Source organism: Lampetra planeri, chromosome 59 (genome assembly GCF_965212315.1).
Source record: "Lampetra planeri chromosome 59, kcLamPlan1.2.h2, whole genome shotgun sequence".
Taxonomy (NCBI): Eukaryota; Metazoa; Chordata; class Hyperoartia; order Petromyzontiformes; family Petromyzontidae; genus Lampetra; species Lampetra planeri.
In genome coordinates this window covers 2,408,567-2,432,545 of record NC_136165.1, presented here as the reverse complement: position 1 = coordinate 2,432,545, position 23,979 = coordinate 2,408,567, and the positions used below count along the sequence as shown (strand labels likewise).

The following is a 23,979-nucleotide window of genomic DNA, read 5'->3' as shown; positions in this document are numbered from 1 at the left end:
TAATTCTCACGACGTTTCGGCCACAACGCAAGTATCCGTCCTCAATTGTCGTTCATGTAAATTTACATCTTACAATCGCTGGGGAACCACAGGGAAGATGGAAGGCAGCCAGGTGGTGTGCCATTGCCAACAATTAAAACTTTAAAAAAAGCTTTATTTATTGTACCAAGTAAGGCCCACTGAGCTATGTAGCTTTTTTTTTTTTTATAAGCGACCTGGCCACAAATGATAGCTCAACGAAGTGGCTTATCACGTGGAAATTTATAGCAGCCAAATACTCTAAACACATGTTTCTAAACGTGGTGGGGAAAAACCTGAAGACCTGGAGAAAAATCAATGCGACAATGGGGACAACATGGAAACTCCAAATATACAACAGACATCATGGTTGGGATCGAACCCATGACCTGTATACCAGGCAAGGCGGTTAACATTTCGTACCGTGGTAAGTTAACATCTCGCCACCGTGGCGCCCGAGCTCTGCAGTCCTCTATGAATTAAAATGTCCGTGGCCAATAAGTGAGCGTTTGTTTATAAATGTGGGAGGAATCCAGAACACTCGGAGAAAACCCACACATGTGAGGGGACAAGACATTATCCCACACGGATGGGACAGATGATATTAGTCTGCACTTTGCTCTACTATCTTCTCCTAGAAGGCCCCCGGGGTATGGCACCTCGACGCCAACCGGATGGGGAAATGCCCCGATATTTGCGTAATCCAACACGTTCCTTCGGAGTGGGCAGGTAGGAGCTTGGTTGGACAGCGCATTCGTGCGATCCGTGTCACGCGGCGCAAGCTGCGTGGGGCAGCGCGTCACGTGGTGCTGATCCCGCCCGAAGCGCTCTGAAATACAAATCGAGGGCGTGGCTATGCACGACAGACAGACAGACAAATAATCCCTGGTGGGCAGTGTGGAACTGTTGTTCCTACCCGTATTAACCTTCACCTCCACAGTGCTGGATTGCAGGCATGCGCCACCACCGCCAGGCTAGATCATTTGGGGGCTCCCTCTAAAAAAATCCCCATTATATTCTGGGACGCGGTACATATGCCAATGTTTTTTCGGGGATAAGCTCGTTCGATGAATTCACGCAATGCTTATATATAGCCTCAACAACAGTGCCAAGCGAGCAGTGTTGTTGAGTTGCTATTTACAGTTTAGGAAGGAAATGGAACATAAACACAAAAAATGCGCAAAGAAGCTTGGGGAGAGAGAGAGAGATTGATACTAGGATTTATGTAAACTATAAATTGTCTTTAACCTGGATTTTTGATTTTTTTAAATACAGGTTAAAGACAATTCTATTTTTAACTGTAAAGACAAATAAGTGTATTTGGGCAGGACATGCTACTTGGAGGGATAATGGCCAATGGTCTAGAATGAATGGAATGTTTCCCAAATATATCTATTTTTATTTTATTTAACTTTTATTAATTTTAATTTTTTACCTACGTGACTTTACCGAAAAAACCTAAGAATATATCTACCACGATTGTACTCGGTGTGTAGGTACTCGGTGGTCTATTAAAACTCAAGATGATGAGATATGCCAACGGCTTGGGGAGACTTTCATCCATAAGTGTATCGATCATGGCCGGTGATTTTGTTTAATCAGTTAAGCATAGGCCCAAAATATCAAGTAGCAAGCAACAACAAACACCATTAAAGGTATAATACGTAAGAGTTAATACATTTCTTGAATTGGGAAAGACACGATGGGGGAGGGTATTTCAAAGTCAAGCAGAGGAGGTAAAGATTAACTGTTTTGATTTAAAGCTTTCGTGACTGCAGGGATTCATATTATTGGTTCTTTCGGTAAAGTCACGTAGAAGGGAAACAATAAAATTATAAAAATAATAAAATTATAAAAAGATAGTTGTATTGTTTCCCTTCTACATGACTTTACCGAAAGAACCAAGAATATAGTTTAAATTCAATACGCGAAGTGAAATGTTTTGCGTTCGGTTTTGGCACCAAGCCACGGTCGCCAGTCAGCACGCGGAGTGGAATTTGTGTGCGGCTTGGGCATGCCAGCATGGTCTCCAGGAAGCACTCGCAGCGTAGGTCTTAGTTGGGAGAAACTCGATTGACCTCAGAAGATTTCGATTTAAAGCTTTCGTGACTGCAGGGATTCATCTTCTTGGTTCTTTCGGTAAAGTTACGTAGAAGGGAAGCAATAAAATAATGAAAATATAACAATGAAATAATTCTCACGACGTTTCGGCCACAACGCAAGCAGCCGTCCTCAGACCAGGTCTGTCGGGGAGACAGCGTCTGAATTCAGACGCTGTCTCCCCGACAGACCTGGTCTTCACCTGAGGACGGCTGCTTGCATTGTGGCCGAAACGTCGTGAGAATTATTTTATTATGTTTTATTTTCATTATTTTATTACTTCCCTTCTACGTGACTTTTCCGAAAGAACCAAGAAGACCTCAGAAGAGTTTGATGGGCGACTCTTGGCGTGGAATAAATGAGCAGTGGATGATTATTTTTGCAACAAACTGCGGTGCAAAACGCATAATGAGTCGTTACAGCCCGGTGACGTGTGTGTTTAGGTTATTACAGCAAGGGCTCCGTATGCGGTGCGGGAGGGGGGGTTAGGTTCCCTGTACACCCCTGTAAGCCTGAATTTGTATAATTTGGGGTTCACTTATACGAGTGTATATACAATGTAAGAGTAGATATAAAATGTATATAAATTTCGATTTAAAGCTTTCGTGACTGCAGGGATTCATCTTCTTGGTTCTTTCGGTAAAGTCACGTAGAAGGGAAGTAATAAAATAATACAAATAAAACATAATAAAATAATTCTCACGACGTTTCGGTCTGAATGACGCTGTCGCCTCGACAGACCTGTTCTTCACCTGAGGACGGCTGCTTGCGTTGTGGCCGAAACGTCGTGAGAATTATTTTATTATGTTTTATTTGTATTATTTTATTACTTCCCTTCTACGTGACTTTACCGAAAGAACCAAGAAGATGTATATAAATGTTTAATAAAGTACAGTACTGTACAGTAAATGATTCACTAATCATCGGTAGCATGCAGGTCAGATAGAACACTGGATATTTTTGTGGACTCGTTTCTTGCGCGGACGATATTTACACGCCGCCAAATACGCATTCACGTGATAGTGGGGGGGGGGGTGATTTAATTGCTTCCCGCTCGGTCGCGTATGAGTGGGTCCGCATACTCTGAGAACTTGTTGTACTGCGTGTTTTTCCGGCATGATGTCTGACGTTTATGCTTCACTTGCTGGAAGCTTCTTCAAGCCGAGGCTCTTGAGAACTGAATAATCTTCAGGAACTTTTTTTAAGAAGAAGGTTCCTGAAGAGATTGAACTTGAAGAAGCTGCCAGTACGTGGAATGAAATGTCGGACGTCGTGACGAACAATATGCTATGCAACCTGAAAACAAATCGGAACCATTCAGCGCAATTGCAAAAAGCTACGTGGTGGTGTAAAAGCTCGTATCGCCAGAAATGACTTACAACAGATGGTGGTGACAGCGAGGGAAAACTGACCATTGACTTTCATGATCATAACTTGCACACGCCATGTCATGATTTACCACCCCAGCAATCAGTTAGGTTGTGCATATTCAGGGTAGCAATTCGAGCCTTTTTCGTCGTGTTTTTTTTACCACGTTTGTAATTTTTTCCCCTTTTTCAGTCCTTGCGCGGTTTTGTTGGTACCATTATCCTAATTGTATCGCTATTGGCATAGCATTTGTATGGATTGTAAGTAATCCATTAACAAGCGTGTGATTCAATGCCAGCATCATGAGCTTAAGATTCAGCTTTAATAATCTGAATCGACACATCACTGCATGCTTAACCTGCCCTTACATTCCTGCACCGTCATCAGTAGTAAAGTTAGCGATAGTAAGTTTGAAAACAGAAAATAAATCTACCAAAAGCCAAGAGTTATTGCCAAAGAATGTCCCTTTGACATTTTACCGAGTTATACTACAATGCAACGTTTGTGTTGCTAATGGGAATATTTGTAAGAAGCAGTGTACATTCAGCAATAGGGGTGCTGTGGCTGGATAATAAATCATATTCAGAAGAGGGAGCGGGTGAAGGCAAGAACAGAACACACAACTTCCCCAGGGCAGATCTATTAAGGAGAGGAGCCGCACCCTACACGCATGCCCCCACTCCATGAGAGCCAGAAAGCACAGCACGTACAAGCGATTTGTTCTCAGCTCCAGTATAAAGAATAGGAGTGGTGGATAGCCAGCACCGCACCCCACTGCTCTGTTTTTACCGCACGTACTTCGGTGCTCTCGCGTCCGTGTTTCGCGCCTTCACTAACCTGCACTGACCAGTGTCATGAAATCTGGACAAATCGCCCCCATGATCTGCATTGCATGGGGAGTCCCTCATCTAGCAGTGGATTGGCAAAAGGGCTGTCTGTACGTGTTTAATGGGCAATTTAATGCATTATCGTGACCTCAACCTGGTCCTATCCATGTCTAAATTGTCCATAACTTTTAATGTTACATTTAATCGTAATGCTTTTTTTTTTACTTTGCCTCACAAGAGGTGTTTCATTTGAACCTCATGGCGGGATCCCGGGGGGCCCATAAGCCCCCGGCTCTCGCACAAACTGCGTTGCGACGTCATTTGATGTCTGTTGAAGGCGAACGACACGGCAATCTATTCCTCTCGACGAGCTCTACACGATGCGCTAATCAAAGTTTTGTTTATGACTACGGCATTCGTCCTCGCTGCTGTGCTTGGACGACACGACAACAGAATGATCCGCGCCAGGTGGGTCGCGGCGTTCATGTGCGCGGTGGGACGGAGTCGCCAAAAATAAAATAATTACGATTTTGACTTCCGTTTATTTGGGACCCTGAAATGCACTGCTCGAGTTTGAAGTCACGTGGTGGCACAGGCCTGTAATCCAGTGCTTTTCGAAGCAAGATGGCGACAGCGCCGCAGCTGGCTGCAGTCCCGGGTCGCTCTCACAGCTTGTCAACTGCTTTCGAATGACTCCGAGCTTGGCTTCGCGCCTCTGAGTTGCGGCCGTTACGTCCGCAAATTTGCGCGCGTTATAAATTGCATTATTATTATTAACAGTTTGTAGTTGACTTATATTTATAAGAATCTCAAATCTGTTCCATCGTGGTGTGGCCAAGAGATTCCAGCACGGCATGTGTTGTGAACCCATCTATGCGGAGCGTTGTCAGCGTTGTCACCTGGTACACGTGGGTTTCCTCTGACTTCTCTGGATATATTTCCTGTGGAAAACACTCCTTCATGAAACTGGCAAACATCCCAATGCAAGGACCCTTCCTAAAGAGTCTTCAGACTGGATGGCACTATCCTGGATAAGGGCAAGCAACAAAGTATCGATCTTGTGCTTGCTGTCTTGCTCTATGGGCCTGATAGTCGGATGCTTCGGGAGCCACTGTTGTGTGTTTTTTAATAAACATTTTTTATCGTCATTCAAGAACCCAGAATACAGTGGGAATTTCAAAAGGAGGGCAAAAATAACAGCTAACGTGTAACAAGCTAGACGTACTGAAAAGCACGTCTATGCAGAATCTTGGGATGCCATGGGATGACTTTGTGTCCAATCTATAGGCTACTGCGGAAGATTTGAGCAGAGGCTTGCTACCTTCACGATACCAGAACACCAAACATGGCACTTGGGGCACGTGGCTGGACGCTTCCTCTTGGTCGAGCATGTCCCACAAGGTGCTCTGGGCTAGATAACCTCATGTCTGGAGGAGAATGAGGCTGAGGGGCCGGCCACAGGACTCGTAGCTTCATCAAATGGACTGCTACTGTCGAGCACTCGGGGATGGGAAAGTAGGAAAGGAGCTCGCCTTGGGGGCTTAGGGCCAGGAGTGACCCCCCCCTCCCCCCCCCCTCCCCCCCAAGGATGAAGACTCACTGGGTGCCGCGGTGGAGAGATGTTAACTACCTTGTCTGGTCTATAGGAGGTTGTAGGTCTGATCCCGACCCTGACGCCTGTAAATTTGGAGATTGCATGTCCTCCCTGTGGTCGCATGGATTTCTCTCTGGGTCCTCAACATTTAGAATCAACATGCGTTTAGAGTAACTGGCTGCTATAAATTACCACATGTTGTTTGTGGCCAGGTCGCTTCTGAGAAAAAGCTGTAGAGCTTAGTGGGCCTTACCTGGTAAAAAAATAATAATAATCTTTAGTTTCATCTTCTTGGTTCTTTCGGTAAAGTCACGTAGAAGGGAAATAATAAAAATTAAACATAATAAGATAATTCTCACGACGTTTCGGCCACAACGCAAGCAGCCGTCCTCAGGTGAAGAACAGGTCTGTCGGAAAGACAGCGTCTGAATGAAACACTACCAGAAATCTTTAGTTTGTTTATAGTTTACTTGAGGGTATTCCAGGAGTGACCATAGGGGTTTGCTCCGGAATATGGATGCTGCTACGTGCCCTCTCGGCGCGTAAAATGCTTTGGATGCCCAAATTGAATTCCTCTGAACTACCACCTCTCCTCTCATTGTTCCACTCATTCCCCCCCCCCCCCTCCCCTGTGGTGTTGTGTGTCATGCAGGAAGGGCCCAACAGCATCATTAAGGATGATGAGTTTTTTGATGCAGTGGAGGCTGCCCTGGATAGGCAAGACAAAATCGAGGAACAGGTACCAGTGGACAGTGCACACCATACGCTGCACGCATACGCACGTCCCTTTTGTCAATCCACTGCTGGAATGGTGAGCCTTCCAACGCCGTGCGGTTTGCAGGTGTTGTGTGACCGGGTGCTTCACCACGCCGGTCAGTGTGGGGTGCTGAAGCCCGTGAACATAGACGTGGGATCATATGTTAGTGCTGTACAACAGTTGATTTTGTTGCGCTACCCTCTGCTGACAACAATGTAGCCTTTCTGCAGCCTCGAACGGCAGTTTTGTGTGGTGGGCACCCGTCTAAGCACTATCCACCCTGACGGGTATGTACGTTATCTTACTGTGTTGGTGCTGACTAGGCATTCATCATTTTAAAGTTGTTTTGCTCACAGTACAAACATTGAATAATGCACGTATGAATAATATGATTTAGGAAAACGATAAGCAGATGTTACATTTAGGCTATGACTCAATGATGCGGAATGCACCTGATCTTGTCAGATCTTAATTCTAGATTTGAAGCTTTTGTGACTGCAAGGATTCATACTCTTAGTTCTTTCGGTAAAGTCACGTAGGTAAAAAATTAAAATTAAAATTAATTGTCAGATCTTGGCAGCTAATCAGCGTTGAGCCATGCACACAGGCTGTTGGTTTTAGACTGCGCGGCTACACGGTGGGAAGCAGAGAGCAGTGCAATGCATTGTTGTCCTGTAAGTCTGTGCTTCCTGCCTTCACCAGCTCGCACTGGCCGGTGTCACGGCGTACCGTGAAATAACGCCCATCCATAATTTGCCCGACATAGTAAAGTCCTCATCTAGCAGTGGACTCACGAAAGGACTGTCTGGGCATGTACCAAACGAGTAGGCACAGACGAGAGAATTGAAGGCAAGAGGTACAACCAGAAACAACCAAGAGTTGGTTCTTGAATTGGTTCATAACCCCCTAATGATGATAGTTCATCAGATAATAGGGGTCGGAGAGTGTAAATCGTTAATGCCAACGCATTCAGGCCTTTTATTCTGATCAGCGTGGTGCAGTGGTTAGTGGGTTGCGCGATGAACCTGCTGAACCGAGTTGAATTCCCGGGATACAGGTCACGGCATTGGCGAGTGATATCTGAACGGATCCTGGGCACACCCCATCACCAACCCGCACTGACCAACGTGGCGAAGTATAGTCGGACAACCCCCGTGACCGACACGGCGTGGGTGAGGCCTTCATCCAGCAGCGGATCGATGTAGGGCTCTGCGTACGTTGAATTGTTGTCATAGGCTTTAAGGTTCACACACGGTACGATGTTGTCGTGTTGTAATGTTTTTAGTACCAAGTGGAGAGATCACGGACTCAACCACTGTCATCAGTGAGTTCGACGGAGTTGTTCACGACAACTGGCCAGCATCGTTACACGCAACAGGTAACGATGGTCCTGTCGGTCTCCTTCCAACTAACTGTTTAGTACAGGGACTCATCTACTTACGAACATTTGATTTAGGAACTTTCAGAGATACGAACAAACCTGTCCAGTTGCCTGTGCAGACCGAGAGTTGTAAGTTCAACCGCCGCGCAATAGATGGCGGTGGTGGCATCTACATCTGCAGAACGTGAAGAACCAGTGGCATATACATCTACAGGAGATTATACAACCTTTAAAGCCATTTGCCGTGTTTAGTGTACACGTCGTGTACACGGGAGTAAAGTTGGGCTTGCGAACAAATCGACTTACGAACAGACCTCTGTAACCTAATTCGTTCGTTTAGGAGAGGAGTCCTTGTATCGAAATGGAGCTGCTTGATTAACTTAGCGTACACGTGACGTAGTTGGAAGTGGACGAGTGGCTCACGGGTCAGACCAGGGAGCTGACACCGCTGGCACTTGGGTTTGAATCTACGTTACAGCGGCCACTCGTGATTAAACCAGACGCTCAAGTGCAGCAAGTTGATTGTCTAGGCTCGGTAGGTAGAGACCCATGGACTTTATAATATAGACACTAATGTACTCATGTTAAGATCAATAGACTTACATAGAGAATCAGAGACCTACATAAAAACCAATATGACCTCTGTAGAGATGCAAAAATATACATAGAGACCCATATAGTCATATCGACCAAGTTGTGATTAACCTGGCTTGTCAAGGGTAGCAAGTTTGTATTAAAAATGTTTCGCATAATTTGACTGCATTTCTGAACGTATGAAAGTGTTGGTTTGACTTCCACGCACCAAAATGTTTCTCTGTCGGAGTGTGTCATGTAGGAGCAGGCATTTTTGCTCGCGTGTGGATAAATAGGTCACTTGAAGGGATTTCAGAAGTAGTTGTGTGGAATCCGATTATACGTTTTGTTCTGTAACACACGGCGAGAGTTCAGTGGATATTTTGCCCCGTAACTTGACACTAACAGCGCAGTTGGATTAAGGAGTGTGGGGGACGTCCTGGTGTAGTATGACTTGCAACTTGATCAAGTATAAAAAGGTTTTGTTTGTGCAGGAAATTTGAAGGTCTTAGCCTTCTCGCAAATAATTGCACAAAAGCCCAACCGTAGAGTTGGAATTTGCACTGAATTATACTGCACTTGGCAACGAGAGTAAGCATTTTTACAAAGCATCTGCTACGTAGGTCAATTGTGGTATCTTGCTTGAAGTCGGGTTAGAAAATCAATCAGTTAATCATCACCATCATCAGTTATCCACTGCCAGATGAAGGCCTTCTGAATGTATTGCCATCCTTCACAGTCTCGTGATGGTATATTTTATCAGAGCAGTTTTAAATTAAATTTCGATTTAAAGCTTTCGTGACCGCAGGGATTCATATTCTTGGCTCTTTCGGTAAAGTCACGTAGAAGGGAGAATTTTATTGTTTTATTTTTATTCTTTTATTATTTCCCTTCTACGTGACTTTACCGAAAGAACCAAGAATATAGTTTTAAATTACTTCATTATTAGAGACGGGCCCAGGCATGGTGAACATACGGATGCAGCCATTGCATGAACGCTTTCGACCTCAGTTGGAAAGAGTGAAGTACGCATCTGATCGACGACACACACGCAATGCGAGCAAACACATTGTTCAGCAGCTATGTCTCCAGGCACGATTTAAAAACAGACGCCGAATCTGCAGACGTTACCGAAGGTGGTAAGGACATCCAAAGGTTAGGAGCGCGTATTGTGAAAAGGTTCTGTTGGTCTTAACGCACCTTACGCTACCGGCGAACAGACCTATTGTTCGAACGCTTTCAACCTCTAACCGGAATGTGTTCAAAAGAAAACAATTGACGTGGCGTTGACGTGGCGTTGACGTGGCGGTGGCGGTGTCGGCGCTGTCAGGTGGAGGAGGTGATCCAGAGACACATGCAGTACTCCCTGCAGGACATGGGCGGCGACGCGAACTGGCAGCTGCTGGTGGAGGAAGGGGAAATGAAGGTGCCTGCACGTTTCTCTCTGTCTGTGCCGCGTTACAGTCGCAATGTAAAGTCACAAGGCTTGGCTACGTTGACAATTACAACCTGCCCCCCCCTCCCTCCCCCCGTCGCCACATGCTCATCGTGCAAAATAGGCAACATGATGGGTACTTCTTTTTGAAAGCTACGGCTAAAGCGGGCTCTGGGTTAGTCGGGTTGTACTCAAATGAGTACGTGGTGCGGGGTGGGGGGGGAGTGGCAGTGTAGCGGTTAGCGCTACGCTGAGCTAAGAACCCGGCGACCCGAGTTCGATTCCCGCTCACGGCCAACACCGGTGACGATTATCTGAACCGGTCCTGGGCCTCCCCTAAGTCGACTCAGCCTTAAATGAGTAACTGGTGCGATGTGTAAACATTGCCACTGGGGGGACAAAGGCAGCCGGGGGTGGTGTTAGCCACCCACCCCCTCGAGTGCCGTGCCGACCTTTATAGGTGCTAGCTAACAGCACTTGCCCCAACAGTCTGTTCCAGGCTATATGGGGCATCTTTGTCTTTGTACTCAAATGAGTACGTGGTGCAGTGTGTAAACATCGCCACTGGGGAAGATAAAGGTGGTCGGATGTGGTGTTGGCCAGCTTTACCCCCCTTTTGTGTCATGCAGGCCTTCATAGGTGCTACTCGTTAACAGCGCTTGCCCCCAAAAAGTCTGTCAAGAATATAGGGGGGCGGTCATTGTCTCGTAATACTAAACACATTCCTGCGGAGGGAGCTGGTAGGAACGTTGGGTTGCTCGGTCAATGGCCAGGGTCAACGGTGGCGTGGTGTATTCCGCAAATAAGGCCGACTGTAAGGGCGGGCACAAGCCGGCGTGAGTAGGTTAAACGTTGAGTTTTATAAGGGCACCACGGGGTGACCAGCCCCTCCCCACCCAGCCCCACCCTCCCCACCCAGCCCCTCCCCACCCTCCCCACCCAGCCCCTCCCCACCCACCCACCCAGCCCCCCACCCTCCCCTCCCTACCCAGCCCCACCCTCCCCACCCATCCCCACCCTCCCCTCCCCACCCAGCCCCTCCCTCCCCACCCAGCCCCTCCCTGCACGACGGATGGATGGACACAATAATCCCCTGTGGGCTGGTGTAACCAGGAGGTTCCTACCAGTACTATACCTTAAGGCAGCCGAGCCTGTAAGATGCCAATGGCACACAACAGGGTAGTGGGGCCCTCGGTAATACAGGGTGTTTCAAATTTTTTTTAACACTTATATGGGACTATCGTTTTTAATGGAACAAGAACGGATAATACACTGTAACATGATAACAAATGTCATGTTAATAGCTTCAAAAAGTCAAAGAGTCTCTCCACTTATTCGCCATCATTGTCAACGCGTGCCTGGAATCTTCTCCAGTTGGTCTCCAGAGCCCGGAGGCACATTTATTGTGGTATTGTTGCAAATTCTCAGAAGTATAAAAAGTGTTTTGAAGCACCCTGTATATTGGTTACTCCAGGCAGATGAGCCTCACGTAGGTCAATGCCATCGATGCCATCGATACATAATGCGGAAGGAGGGAGCTGCAACCTGGTGTATTGCTGCGGTCACCAGCCATCGCTTCATGAGAATGATGAAAGCTTTGGCGCAAGAGGTGTTGTGGTTAGCAGACGGCTGTGGCCATAATGAAATCGTGATTTTAAATTTGGCTCCGTGAAGCCAAGCGGCCGATGGGGCTTTACTGAAGACGCGACTCCAAACACAAGCGGTTTCGATACTTGTGATATAGGAATCTAGGTCTGGGGAAGGGACTTCCACTGTTCTGCGATAGATCTGAATGGATTCTTAGTCACGTGGCACCGATAGTACAATTGGGATAAAACATCAGGGGAGGGGAAATGTTTTTTGTTTATTTAAGAGCAGAAGTGATGCTCCAGTGATGGCAGTCAAACGTTTCTGTGATTTAAAAAAAAACATCGATTGAGCGTTACAAACCTGTCGGACAGCCCGTACAATAAAACCGAGTTGCCTATCGATGAAGAGCTAATGTATCTGTTGGGTTGCATCAGGATTTTTCTGTTTGCGCATAGTCACTTTAAGATGTTTTCTTGTTCATGTTTTTGGTTTTTTGTTTGTTGCGGTTGCACCCGATTCAAGCTCCGAATGGCTCACAGGGCTATACCAAATAACCGAAACTGAAATACATCTGTGTCCTACTGCACTTGTGTGAGAAAAAATAGCTTCGTAACTCATCGGATTCCTCTAGCGTAAAGGAATATTCTGGTTCTGATCTCCCGTTAAAGTTGTTGTGGCGCGCGCGTGTGTGCGGCCAGGTGTACCGCCGCGAAGAGGAGGAGAACGGCGTGGTGCTGGATCCGCTGAAGGCGACACACTGCGTGCGCGGCGTTACGGGCCGCGAGGTGTGCCACTACTTCTGGGACGTCGAGTACCGCAACGACTGGGAGAGTAAGAGCCGCGAGTGGGTGGGCGGGCGGGCGGGCGGGCGGGCGCACGCCACACCAAGCGTGGCCCAGCAACAACAGCAGCAGCAGCAGCAGCGCTTGCCCCTTGTTCCAGAGGTTAAACTAAAAACCGAATGATAATTGTTTTTTTTCTTCTTGGTTCTTTCGGTAAAGTCACGTAGAAGGGAAGTAATAAAATAATAAAAATAAAACATAATAAAATAATTCAGCGTCGCCTCGACAGACCTGGTTTTCACCTGAGGACGGTTGCTTGCGTTGTGGCCGAAACGTCGTGAGAATTATTTTATTATGTTTTATTTTTATTATTTTATTGCTTCCCTTCTACGTGACTTTACCGAAAGAACCAAGAAAATGAATCCCTGCAGTCACGAAAGCTTTAAATCGAAAGATAATTGTTTTTTTACCCTTCTATCTGGCAATTAAACTGACACCTTTTTTTACAAGGAGTCATGTTTGCATAGACCACAATACCTGCAGCCATAATGCAAACAAAAAACATAACTCTGATAATGTATGCACTGTCCTTGAAGTTGATTGGTCCACACCAGAGACAGAGACAGCTTTCCTTAGAGCCTAGTCTCACATGGTGTTGGACCAGATGACGCCAAAAGGCGCACAACTCAAAGACAATGCACCATCAGCGTATGAGAGCTCGGGGTAAGCATTTACACCATTGGAACCTCATTTGGCAGTAAAAAAATATGGTAATTGTTGTTTTTTACCCTTCCATCTGGCAACAAAACTGACACCTTTTTTACAAGGAGTCATGTTTGCATAGACCACAATACCTGCAGTCATAATGCAAACAAAAAACATAACTGATAATGTATGCACTGTCCTTGAAGTTGATTGGTCCACACCCGAGACAGCTTTCCTTAGAGCCTAGTCTCACATTGGTTGGACCAGATGACGCCAAAAGGCGCTCAACTCAAAGACAATGCACCATCAGAGTATGAGAGCTTGGGGTAAGCATTTACACCATTGGAACCTCATTTGCCAGTAAAAAATATGATAATTGTTTTTTTACCCTTCTATCTGGCAACAAAACTGACACCTTTTTTACAAGGAGTCAAACAATTATCATATTTTTTACTAGCAAATGAGGTTCCAATGGGTAAAAACCGATTTTTATTTTAACGGGAAGGCCCACTTTGAGCTGTGTAGCTCTTTTTCAGATGCGACTTGGCTATCACGAATGATAGCTCAACGAAGTGGTTTGTCGTCATGTGTACATTTATAGCAGCCGAATACTCTTAAACGCGTGATGTTGATTCTATATGTGGAGGGAAAAACGGAGGACCCGGAGAGCCCAGCAGTTGAACTGGTTAATACCGCCGGTTCATAAACCATAAGATACACACCGTGTGTTCCCAAACAAGTCACTTACTTAAAGATCCAACGGTGAAACTCCCCAACTTCTTAACTGCGCGTGGGAATTGCAGCTACCTCCTCCATAGGTGGGAAATTAAGGATTCGCTCATTGTGACTGTGGTGAACTGTAATCCGTCATTCACATCGTTGTTGTATGGTGTGGGTCACTGTGAGTCTACGGGTCTCTGTGGGTCTACGGGTCTCTTACGAGTCTGTGGGTCTCTGCGCGAGTCTATACCATCTTCTTGGTTCTTTCGGTAAAGTCACGTAGAAGGGAAGTAATAAAATTTAAAAATAAAACATAATAAAATAATTCTCACGACGTTTCGGCTACAACGCAAGCAGCCGTCTTCAGGTGAAGAATGAGACACTGCCAAGCTTGGAGCTTATATATAAGCTGGGTTGGAGGTGGAAGAAGAGCGCCTTAACAAAAGAATGTGCATATCAAGGCGCTCTTCTTCCACCTCCAACCCAGCTTATATATAAGCTCCAAGCTTGGCAGTGTCTCATTCTTCACCTGAAGACGGCTGCTTGCGTTGTAGCCGAAACGTCGTGAGAATTATTTTATTATGTTTCATTTTTATCATTTTATTACTTCCCTTCTACGTGACTTTACCGAAAGAACCAAGAAGATGAATCCCTGCAGTCATGAAAGCTTTAAATCGAGTCTATACCAGTCAAATTGTGACTGTAGTTGAAGTGGAATCCCTCCCTCGCGTCACTGATCATGGCCCAACGAACGCTTTTGCAGGAGGTTCAAAATGTGATACATCTGGTTAGCCCAGACATCAACAAATAGCTTCTCCAAACTCAACGTATACGGTTATAAACTCGTCCGTTGCTTATCAAATGCCATACGAATGGAGAAAGCGGACTTTTGCAGATTCGTTAAAATTTGTTAGAGAAGGTATTAAGTTGTGATCGTATTAGAAAAGCAAAATGTTACATTGAATGCACACATCCTTATTTGTCCAACACTTGCTTTGTCTACCAGTAATGATGCTGGTTTTCCATTGACCTCTTTGCTACGGTTGAATTTAAACAAATAATGGCATTTCGATTTAAAGCTTTCGTGGCTGCAGGGATTCATCTTCTTGGTTCTTTCGGTAAAGTCACGTAGAAGGGAAATAATAAAATAATAAAAATATAACATAATAAAATAATTCTCACGACGTTTCGGCCACAACGCAAGCAGCCGTCCTCAGTTGAAGACCAGGTCTGTCGGGGAGACAGTGTCTGAATGGGTTGTCTCCCCGACAGACCTGGTCTTCACCTGAGGACAGCTGCTTTCGTTGTGGCCGAAATGTCGTGAGAATTATTTTATTATGTTTTATTTTATTATTTCCATTCTACGTGACTTTACCGAAAGAACCAAGAAGAAGTAATAGCATCTTTCGAATTGTGGTTATTGGTTTGTCACCTTTCCAGTTTAATCGCTGAACCTGCTTTACTTTGCAGCAACCATCGAAGGCTTGAACGTGGTGGAAGTTCTATCGGCGAACACACTGCTCGTTCACCAAACGCACAAGGTACTCGTTTGTAGAGTAATGCTATGAACATTGAAACAGTTTTCATAGCCAAAAGTTGAATGTCGCCAGAAATATTAGCAGCCCAATCAATCCTCGTTATCTTCTCCGAAGCCATTCAACTTGTGCGATACAACAATGTCGTGGTTTCGGTAATTGTTTTCCCTAATTGGCCAAAGAAGGGTATTCCCATTCTTACTCGACTCATCTTTTAGCCTGGACATTTTTTTTTAAATTCATACTTGTCACCATTAACGAGTAAACGTCTTGGTGTGCTTTTATCTGAAATCGTGTGCTGGTATCTGTTGCCCTTTGCCTTCCCGGCACCAGTGCAATGTAAGCGTGTACGTGTTGGGTTATATAAAAAAAACTGTGTTTACGTGCAGCTTTTATTGTTTATGCTAGAGCAGTGTCTCCGCCGAAGTGTTGCCAAAACACGAGTGCTCGTCGGCAAAAAAGTTTGCGCTCGGTTAAGACTAGTTTGATCGTGCACCTCCTGAAGTCTGACGTTCCACTGGCAGAGTTTGCCAAAACCTTGGAGTTGTTATTGAGCCACAACTCTCCTTCTCTCCCCACGTGAACGCTGCAGCACCACATACCTCCATCTGTGCAGCGTCAGAACTTACTCCAACAGTGTGTAGACAATATGGGGGGGATCTTTGTCTTTTGTGTGTAAGTATGCGAGCACACGTGGATGCGAGCGAGAATATTCACGTGTATACTGTGGATATATATATTTCTGTGAGTATACGTGTGTGAGGAGCTAATTGAGTGTCTTGGTGGAACTTAAACGTGTGCTTTTATGTGTTTCTGCGGCCATCTGGAATGCTCTTCTGATATTAGTTTCAGTTTCATTCATTAGGATTTACCCTGTGAGCCATTTGGCTCTTGATTTGGGTTCAACCGCAACAAACAATACAATTACAAGATACACCTAAAATTCATTGTACACAAATCTGAACATCACATCCATTTCAATGTTTGATCCCAATAACAATCATAATACACTACAGATACAAATTTTAAGTATAAATCTATACTAAATAAAAAAATCGGGCCAAACCAAGCCCCTCTAAAACTTACTAAAACAATGCTATATATAGCCACTTAAGCTATGCACCTTTAAATGTAGATGGAAAATGCATTTCGTTAGAACCACTTTTTATGTTCAGCTTGTTTTCCTTCTACTGCACCTCCGATGAGCACGGTTGGCCACGTACGGTGCGAAAGAAGTTCAACATAGATTCATGAACACCATGGGAACCTCATTTGCCAGTAAAAATATGATAATTGTTTTTTTACCCTTCTATCTGGCAACAAAACTGACCCCTTTTTACAAGGAGTCATGTTTGCATAGACCGCAATACCTGCAGTCAGCTTTCCTTAGAGCCTAGCCTAGGCTCTAAGGAAAGCTGTCTCGGGTGTGGACCAATCAACTTCAAGGACAGTGCACATTATCAGAGTTATGTCTTTTGTTTGTATTATGACTGCAGGTATTGCGGTCTATGCAAACATGACTCCTTGTAAAAAGGTGTCAGTTTTGTTGCCAGATAGAAGGGTAAAAAAACAATTATCATAGATTCATGAAGTTAAGACATTTCGCAGGAATTTTCTAATCTCGAATAACAGTCGCGTGCCGCTTTCGGACAAGCAACAGGGAAGCGCAACACACGCCAAGTGAACTCACGTCCTGCGCACCTCCCGTCGTCCCCGTGCCGCCCGCAGCGCGTGTGGCCGGCCTCTCAGCGCGACATCCTCTTCCTCTCGTGCCTCAAGAAGGTGCCGGTGCCACCCGTGTCGTCTGCTGCCCCGCCGGGTTGCCCCGGCGGTGCCAACGATAACGACGGGGGCGTCGGCGCGCACGACACGTGGATCACGTGCAACTTTTCCATCGATCACCCCGCGGTGCCCGTGACGAACCAGGCAATCCGCGCCAAGATCAACGTCGCCATCATCTGTCAGACATTTGTGGACCCACGTGCTCCGCCCGACGGCCACCTTCGGGAGCACCTGCAGTGCCGGATCACCTACGTGGCCAACGGTAAAAGTGGTGGGGAGCATGCGCGGGAATCCAAAGAAAATGTAACGAATTTGGTTTTATATTCTTGGTTCTTTCGGTAAAGGCACGTAGAAGGGAAATAATAAAAGAATAAAAATAAAACAATACAATTCTCCCTTCTACGTGACTTTACCGAAAGAACTAAGAATATGAATCCCTGCAGTCACGAAAGCTTTCAATCGAAATTTTATTTAAAACTGCTCTGATCAAATATACCATCACGAGACTGTGAAGGATGGTAATACATTCAGAAGGCCTTCATCTGGCAGTGGATAGCCGATGATGGTGATGATTAACTGAGTGATTTTCTAACCCGACTTCAAGCAAGATATCACAATTGACCTACGTAGCACGACGTTTCGACTGCAACACAAGCAATCATCATCAGGTGTGAAATCCACAGCAAGAATATGAATCCCTGCAGTCACGTAAGCTTTAAATCAAAATTTGAATTTGGGTTTTTGTGTGTGTGTGTGCAATCGTTGGTGCCCGGGCTGAAACGATTGACTCTTGAGACTCAATCCCAGGATCTCAGCAGTGCTGGCTCCGTGCACCTCCATTGCATTTAGCCCCCTTAGCCACTTCACTGGCCTCCAGTGAGTTTGTATCATTCCGCAGCGTTGCTGTTTTGCGGATGTGGTGTGCCGTGGCGTTGGAATGCGCTGTCGGCATTTACGAATGTTAGCCACCTCCCCTGGCGACCGTGCCGGTCTCAAAATGAGTTGGATAACGACATTGCCATTAGAGTTGTCTAATTCGACATTGTTGCCATTTTGTGGATGTGGGTGGCACCGTGACGTTTGTGCGGAGGTGACCGTGTCTTTGTGCGCGTGTGTGTGTGCGCGTGTGTGTGTGCGTGTGTGTGCGCGTATATGTGTGCGTGTTTGTGTGTGTGCGCGTGTGTGTGTGTGCGCGCGTGTGTGTGTGCGTGTTTATGTGCATGCGCGTGTGTGTGTGCGCGCGTGTGTGTGTGCGCGTGCGTGTGTGTGTGCGCGTGTGTGTGCGTGTGTGCGCGCGTGTCCGCTGTCCCACAGTGAACCCGGGGGGTTGGGCACCTGCATCGGTGATGCGTACAGTGGCGAGGAGAGAATACCCACGCTTCCTGCGGCGCTTCACCTCTTACGTGCAGGAGAGGACACGTGACAAGTCGGTCATGCTCTAGCTGGGTGAGTTGCATGCACATACAGCAGACAAAGACCCCCCGTATAGCCTCTACAGGCTGTTGGGGCAAGTGCTGTTAGCGAGCGCCTATGAAGGCCCGCACGGCACCCGAGGGGGTGGATGGACAGCACCATGCTCGGCCGCCTTTGTCTCCTAGTGGCGACATTTACACACCGCACCAGGTACTCATTTGAGGCCGAGTCGACCTAGAGGAGGCCCAGGACCGGCTCGGATAATCGTCACCGGTGTTGACTGTGAGCGGGAATCGAACACGGGTCGCCGGGTTTCGTAGCGCCGCGACCTCACCATTGCACTACCGCTCCCCGTACGCATATTTGTACCATCTTATTTGACAGGTACTAGTCTATTTTACCGAGTTGTTGACATCCCCAGCGTTCAACAGTGCTGCTATTTTTTGGTTTTGGAAGCCAACACCGGCCGTAATTCTTGAGGAGGTGTATCAGCTGTACCTTCCCTTCTAGCCCCGCCCACCTTCCCTTCTAGCCCCACCCACCTTCCCCTTCTAGCCCCGCCCACCTTCCCTTCTAGCCCCACCCACCTTCCCCTTCTAGCCCCGCCCACCTTTCCTTCTAGCCCCGCCCACCTTCCCCTCTAGCCCCGCCCACCGTTCCTTCTAGCCCCGCCCACCTTCCCCTTCTAGCCCCGCCCACCTTCCCCTTCTAACCCCACCCACCTTCCCCTTCTAGCCCCGCCCACCTTCCCCTTCTAGCCCCGCCCACCTTCCCCTCTAGCCCCGCCCACCGACCCTTCTAGCCCCGCCCACTTCCCCCCCTCCAAGTCCCTGACTGCCACATTTAGATAAGCTCCTCCCCCCTCCCCTTAACCAATATTTAAGATCTTGTCTCTTGGATTTCTCTTCACTTGATACAGTAAATTTGGCTGTGACGGTCCCACCTGAAGACGGAGACTTGTGTTTGCCTCCGAAACGTCGTGATTAAATGTAGTAATTTGTTATTATTTTATTTCATTATTATTTTTACCTACGTGACTTTACCGAAAAAACCTAAGAGTATGAATGCTTGCAGTCACGAAAGCTTCAAATCTAGAATTAATGCCTGTGCCTCTACTCCAGTGCCTGAAATGCAGTCACTGAGATTTTGCACGTTTAGCGTTGTGCTTCCGTTCACGCCACTCAGTTGAAGTGTCACGTTCCCGACAGCGCTATCCATTACTTGGCGACCGTGAAAAATCCCTCTCCTTTACAACGCAGACCCGGGGTTAGTCATTGGATCTTGTGGTGATACATCAGGCAGGGACATCTGAACCATTTGTTTGGATTCCTTGTGACAGCAGATGTCTTTTCGATTTAAAGCTTTCGTGACTGCAGGGATTCATCTTCTTGGTTCTTTCGGTAAAGTCAAGTAGAATGGAAATAATAAAATAATAAAAATAAAACATAATAAAATAATTCTCACGACGTTTCGGCTGCTTGCGTTGTGGCCGAAACGTCGTGAGAATTATTTTATTATGTTTTATTTTTATTATTTTATTATTTCCATTCTACGTGACTTTACCGAAAGAAGCAAGAAGATGAGCAGATGTCTTGTTTTTTTTATTCTCTTCCGCAGACGCACCTGGCTATCGATGATACCCACTACAGAGGGGAATGTGTTGGAAATCGGGGGGGGGGGAAAAACATCCTTGTTTCTCTTTTAAATCTACTTACAGTATTCGCTGCTAAAGTATACAAATCTAACACTTGGGTTATTTGTATATATTTTTCGTATTTTCGAAAAGCCACTTTATACGTTCACTAAAGGGAGAAATGCCGAACAAGTTTCGTATTTACACGTTTGCATTTTAGGCGAGACCTGAGGATGTTGCCGCGTCCGTGTCCGCCGCGCTTGTGTTCGGCCTGAGGATTTGCCATACTCGTTTTGAATGCACTGTTGGGAGCGGCAGCGCGCCTGCCCGCCCGCCTGCCTATCGTAAACTACCGCACCGTGTGCGTAAGCGTGCGGTGCCACCTAGCGCATACCCGTCAACCCATGCGGTTTACCCGTATTCTTGTACAGGGAAATTGAGTGTGTAAAAAAAAAAACATGTTGTCTATTTGTTTGTGGTTTTTTCGCTTGTGATTTGACTTTGCAGGATGAATGTTGAGATTTATAAGGGGGCACGGGGTGACCAATAAGGTCCGAATTGGTCTGTAATAAGGTAGAGGGCACTGATAAGGGGTTGACAGGTTTGCTAGCGGCACCGTCACACCTGCCCCAGTGGGTGTCGTCGTCAAGTTGACGAGCGAGTGCTTAAAACAAACTACAGCTGTGACAGACGTTAAGAATTTTAAAGTGTGTACATATACTGTATTTTATTTTCTATTTTGCCCAAAGTGGTCGAGAATGTATATTTTTTTGGTGATGGTTCAACGTTAACACCGGGTTTGATTAAATAAAGGGTACAATGTAGATGCAGGTCAAGACGAGTGTTTTATTTCACGTCACCTCTAACCTTGTTTCTCACGCCGACCTTGCAGCCTTGTTCTGCCTTTATTTTCTCAGGCAGGGCTCATGCCACCACCACGGTTGTTGGCCGGTTTATTCCAGATTGTTGGGTTTTGTGGCACAAAAAGATTGTGCGGCATTGGAGCACAAGGTGTTCAATTTGGAGTACAGCAAGGTCTCGGAGTACGCGGGGGGTGAGGTTCTCCGTGTACCCCCACGTAAGCGCGAATTCACCAAGTTGGGGGTGTTCGCCTACACGAGTGTAGATATACAACGTAAGAGTGCATATGACATGTATATAAATGTACATAAATGTTTAATAAAGTACAATTCTGTACAGTCAATGATTCACTAAACATCGGTAGCATCCAGGTCAGAACACAATTTTTTTGGACTCGTTTCTTGCACGGGCTATAGTTACACGCCGTCAGATACACATTCACACAGAAGCGGTGGGGCGGGGGGGGGAGATTTGACTCGCTTGCCGCGACGTGTGTGTAGTGATAGTACAAGTCACAAGTGTGAATCGGGGTCGGTCGCGTATAAGCGGGTCTGCGTACTCCTCGCCCGCATCCTCTGAGCCCGCAAGGTCTGGGACCTTACTGTATTGTGTTTCATTGTTACTAAAGAGCGGTAGGCAAGTTGTGTCACCGCGGTTTTGCGCGCCCAGTGTACATTTTTACGACTCAAGTTCGATTCCCTGCCACGGATAACGTCACAGCACGAACCCGCACCGACCAGCGCGCATTGAAGGTTAAACAACTCCCACGCACCAACGTGGCATGGGGGGGGAAAGCCTTTATCTGCCATTGGAATATTCAAAGGGTCTTTACATCATTACATTGTTCATAAATAAATAATTAAGGTGAACAAGTCTAAAGAAAAATCCTAGCGTCGTGAAAAGGGGCTTCGGTGGTTGTACACTTGGTTTTCGTTTTCACAGAAACGCCAACTTAAAATAGTCTTATCGGATGACCGCTCTTTGTCTCTGTGCCTTCCACTTAAAGCATTCCACTTGTGAAATGACCAATTTGTCACTTTGCCTTTTTAAACAGCCATTTCAGCCCTTGTACGTACAAGGACGGCCTATAACCGATTCACTGATCTTGTTAGAGCTCGGAAGCTGAGCAGTTTTGGAGCCTGCGTAGCGCTTGGATGGGTGACCAACATGAATAAAACAAGTGTTGTTGGCTGCTGCAGGGCTATGTTATCAGGAAGGACAGTGGCGAAAAATCCATTTTTGTACTACTATGCACCAACATCTATGCTTCACACCTGCACCAACCCACACTGACCAGCAAAAATTACAATCAAATAATGTCCACAGTCTGCATGGCATGGGGTGGTCCTGGTCCTCATCCAGTAGTGGATTTATAAAAGGGGTTATACTGGTAGGAACCACCTGGTTCCACCAGCCCACAGGGGATTATTGTGTCCGTCCGTCGTTCATCCACAAATGGGTGGGGCTGGGTGGGAGGGGTGGGGCTGGGTGGAGAGGGGCTGGTCACCCCGTGGTGCCCTTATCAAACTCAACGTTTAACCTACTCACGCCGGCTTGTGCCTGCCCTCACAGTCGGGCATATTTGCGGAATACACCACGCCGCCGTTGATCCTGGCCATTGACCGAGCAACCCAACGTTCATACCAGCTCCCTCCGCAGGAATGTGTTACACGTACGCATTAAATGACACGCGAGTATTGGAGTGCCCAAGAACCCATGCAAAGTTAACCTGTAGCATCATGCACTGCACCATTTTTTTTTGGTGGAAAAAAAATGTTGTTTGGAATTAACGTTGAAGCACAGGGCATGCCATGTCAGAGGGAACGAGTAGCAAGTCTGGTAACGAGCCGCTGTGCTCACCTGTAAGAATGACAACGCGCAGAGATCCATTTGTGTTTTAATTCTTTTACTTTGTAATGCAAATATGCACAGGAGGCGGTCTGGAATTTCCAGAATTGCATCAGTTTTTGTTGCGTTGTTGCGGGCGCAAAGAATGACACCCGCGGATTGCGCAGACGTGAACTCTGCCAACACTCGTCTCTGCGGGTGGTAGCTGCACCCCCCGAGTTGGAGGATTCCTGGAAAAACCCGAGCTGGCTCCCAAGTAGTTTGGTAACTTTTAAATAGTGGTGCTTGCACAAAAGGTAAGGGTGGGGGGCGGCGGATGTGATTGAGACCCTAGAGGCCGGGTTCCACACATTAAGCGATCGGTTGCACAACCAAATTGACGCTCGAAAATCGTCGCAGCTTACATCATCGCTCGCAACTGCTTTCGTCTCCATCGGAGTGAGGAGCTGCGCGAAAAAAGGACGCGTCAAAAGAAGCCAAAGGTGTCCGCCCGTGCCCTTGACCGAATCGCGCCATCCAAATCGGGATTGTAACGACCAATCGTAGTTCACAAATGTGCAGCACACAATGAAATGCGTTGCTGTAAATCGCTCGGCAGATCGCTCGAAAGAACCGTCCACTGTCAGCAACGGCTTGCGCGACTGCCTGCAGAGACGTCGACATAAGAGCGATTCGGCTGCATGCAGCCAACCAAGTTGGCCTTCATCCTGTGACGAATGGGGCCACTGGATGCCACCGTTCGATGTTGCAACCAAGTTGCAAAACTGATCGTGGAGGCGTGGACCCGGCACTACATCATCCCACGGGGGATTCAAGATCGCCGCGTGCGTTCACGAGGCGACATCGCACAAAAAGCCCTCTCTGGCCACGGCAAATCATTTACGGTTGGCGCGTTTCCCCTTCACAAACCGGTCAGAAGCAACGTATTAATTTTTAAAAGTACACCAGTCATCAAAGTTACCCATGATACGCGTCCGAGATGCACTGCTACGCTCGGCACATGGAATGACCACAACCCTGGCGATCGATTTTTGATAACGAGCGTCATGGCGTGTGC

At 46.7% G+C, this 23,979-nt stretch overlaps 1 protein-coding gene across 2 annotated transcripts in view; it reads left to right on the top strand.

Moving 5' to 3' along the window:
• Positions 1–21,037, top strand: part of LOC144736149 (ceramide transfer protein-like) — a 51,237-nt gene extending 30,200 nt beyond the window's left edge. For both annotated transcript variants that reach the window (XM_078618735.1, XM_078618734.1), the window contains exons 8-15: positions 6,560–6,646; positions 7,950–8,042; positions 9,949–10,044; positions 12,342–12,474; positions 15,321–15,391; positions 17,114–17,429; positions 18,482–18,613; positions 20,198–21,037. In XM_078618735.1, the coding sequence (XP_078474861.1) occupies positions 6,560–6,646; positions 7,950–8,042; positions 9,949–10,044; positions 12,342–12,474; positions 15,321–15,391; positions 17,114–17,429; positions 18,482–18,609 (924 nt within the window). In that variant the 3' untranslated portion in view covers positions 18,610–18,613; positions 20,198–21,037. The remainder of the gene's footprint in view (positions 1–6,559; positions 6,647–7,949; positions 8,043–9,948; positions 10,045–12,341; positions 12,475–15,320; positions 15,392–17,113; positions 17,430–18,481; positions 18,614–20,197) is intronic.
• Positions 21,038–23,979: the final 2,942 nt, after the last annotated feature.